Source organism: Manacus vitellinus, unplaced genomic scaffold, assembly GCF_001715985.3.
Source record: "Manacus vitellinus isolate BGI_N305 unplaced genomic scaffold, ASM171598v3 scaffold_47_pilon, whole genome shotgun sequence".
Taxonomy (NCBI): Eukaryota; Metazoa; Chordata; class Aves; order Passeriformes; family Pipridae; genus Manacus; species Manacus vitellinus.
This window is the reverse complement of record NW_021940585.1, coordinates 155056-157265: the sequence shown is the minus strand read 5'-3', so window position 1 is coordinate 157265 and position 2210 is coordinate 155056. Positions and strand designations below refer to the sequence as shown.

General features: G+C 56.0%; 1 protein-coding gene across 1 annotated transcript in view; it reads right to left on the bottom strand.

The window, feature by feature from the left end:
* Nucleotides 1-501: 501 nt before the first annotated feature.
* Nucleotides 502-2210, bottom strand: part of KCNC4 (potassium voltage-gated channel subfamily C member 4) — a 19730-nt gene continuing 18021 nt past the window's right edge. The window contains exon 4 of the mRNA XM_018079550.3: nt 502-563. Within this exon, the coding sequence (XP_017935039.3) occupies nt 502-563 (62 nt within the window). The remainder of the gene's footprint in view (nt 564-2210) is intronic.

Below are 2210 nucleotides of genomic sequence, written 5' to 3'. Positions count from 1 at the left end.
AGAGCATCCCTTGGCCTTGGGGACAGCATGTCCCTTGGGAAGAGCTTCCCTCAGCCTTGGGGAGACCATCTCCCTTGGGAAGAGCTTCCCTCAGCTTTAGGGAGAGCATCTCCCTTGGGAAGAGCATCCCTCAGCTTTGGGGAGACCATCTCCCTTGGGAAGAGCTTCCCTCAGCTTTGGGGAGAGCATCTCCCTTGGGAAGAGCATCCCTTGGCCTCAGGGAAAGCATCCCTTGGCCTTGGGAACAGAATCCCTTGGAGAAAGCATCTCTTGGCCTCAGGGAGAGCATCCCTCCACCCTGGGGAGAGCATCCCTCAGGATACACATCCCTCCACCTTGGGGAGAGCATCCCTCAGGATACACATCCCTCCACCTAAGAGAAGGCATCCCTTGGGGAGAGCATCCCTCGGGGAGGGCATCCCTTGGGAAGAGCATCCCTTGGGAAGGGCATCCCTGGGGGAAGGCGTCCCTCAGCGGGGCCCTCCCTGGATCCAGCGGGGCTCAGGAGAAGGTGACCACCTCGCCCTGGGCGTAACTGGAAGCGAGGGCGTCCTGGCAGGAGTCTGCAATCAAAGACACAAATATTAAACACATTAAACATCATGTTCCAGCAGCTGTTTGGGGAGAAATAGGGGAGTGGGAGGGAGGCTGAGCTTCCAGGGCACCCCGACTTTGTAGGAGGGAGAGAACAGCCTAACCACAAAGCAAAATGGCCTTTTCCAGAGGGATAAAAATGCTGCTGTTCCATCAGTAATCCAGGAAAAAATGGTTTAACAAAAGCCTCAGAATGGAGCCAGAGATGGAGACCTGGGAAACGATTCTCCAAGAGAAACCAGACGTGGAGCCACGGGGATTTCGAGGGTAAAAATGAAGAACACAGTAAAAATGTCATTCCCACTGCAGCCTTTTCCTCCCAGAAAGCTGCTCCTGCCCAAAACTTCCCAAGCCAACCCCAAGCCAGATGTCCCAAAGCCAAGCCTGGTGCATTAATCCCACAGTGTTTTTTCTTCTCTCTCTCTCTCCCTCTCATTTGTTATCATTGAATTAATTACCATTGATTGGAGCTCTGAGTCACCCACCGCCTCTCCCCATGTGCCAGGGCCTGCTTCCCAGGCGAGGGGCTGTCAGGCAGGCAGACAGTGCCTAATCCACATGATAAGCCATGGAATTCTGCTTTATGGGTTCAACCCGCCCTCCTTCCCTGCAGACCCAACACAGCCCCAAACCCACCCTGTTTGCACCAAAACAAAGGTCTCCTTCTCCATCAGGTGTCACTGCACAGCTCTGGTGAGCAATGCCCAGACACAGAGGCTTTTCAACCCCCACATCCCGTTGGAATGAAAGCCCCTAAATCCCACAGCTGGCAGGAAAACTTCCCACCTCCCAGGCTGGCACGGTGACCGGTCTGGGGACCCAGCAGCACCCCCAGCAGCAACCGGGGACCAGCTGCTGAAAATCATCCCAGCTCTTGGTTCCATCAGTCCTGGGAGCAGCTAAAAGCTCTTGGCAGGACTCGTGGCCTGCTGGAAACATTCCCCATCAGGTCGATTGATTTACCAGGGGCACAAGTCGGCTTTTAACTCCCATCTCCTCCCCATTCAAAGCCATTTTCTGTGCGAGCTCGAGACCTGCTGCCCGCGGCCCCCAGGGACCTGCCAGGGAAGCAGCTTCCCAGCCTTGGAAAAAAAAGTTAGCACAACTAAAAATAACTAACAACAGCCCAGGTTTTTATTGGGTTTTGTCCCCCAGACAAAGCCACCACGAGAAAACCACCCTCCTGTCTCAGCTCATGGGTACCGGCTCCGTTTGTTCAGCAGCCCAGAGTCCCAGCCCCTCCTGCCCTCACAGCCCCTCCTGCCCTCACAGCCCCTTCCTTGAGGCTTTTTTTGGGTGGGGATCTGCCACCCAACACCAGTAGGGTGCTACCCTGACTTGGCACATCCCAGCTCCAAAAATCACCCAGGTTTGCTGTGGTGCTGCCAGGGCCAAAATCCCCCCAAAATTCCAGGGATGGTGAGTTCCCACAGTCCCACCAGGAGCATCTTCCCAAACCCCCTGAAGTGCTGCCTCCACGGGCTGCCAGCACCCAGCTGGGCCAGCACAACGTTTGGGTAGGTCCTGCACTAACCCTGAGGAGAAGAACTTGGGGTGTTGGTGGGACAGGAAGCTCAACACGCCCCGGCCACGTGAGCTGGGACCCCAAACCCCCC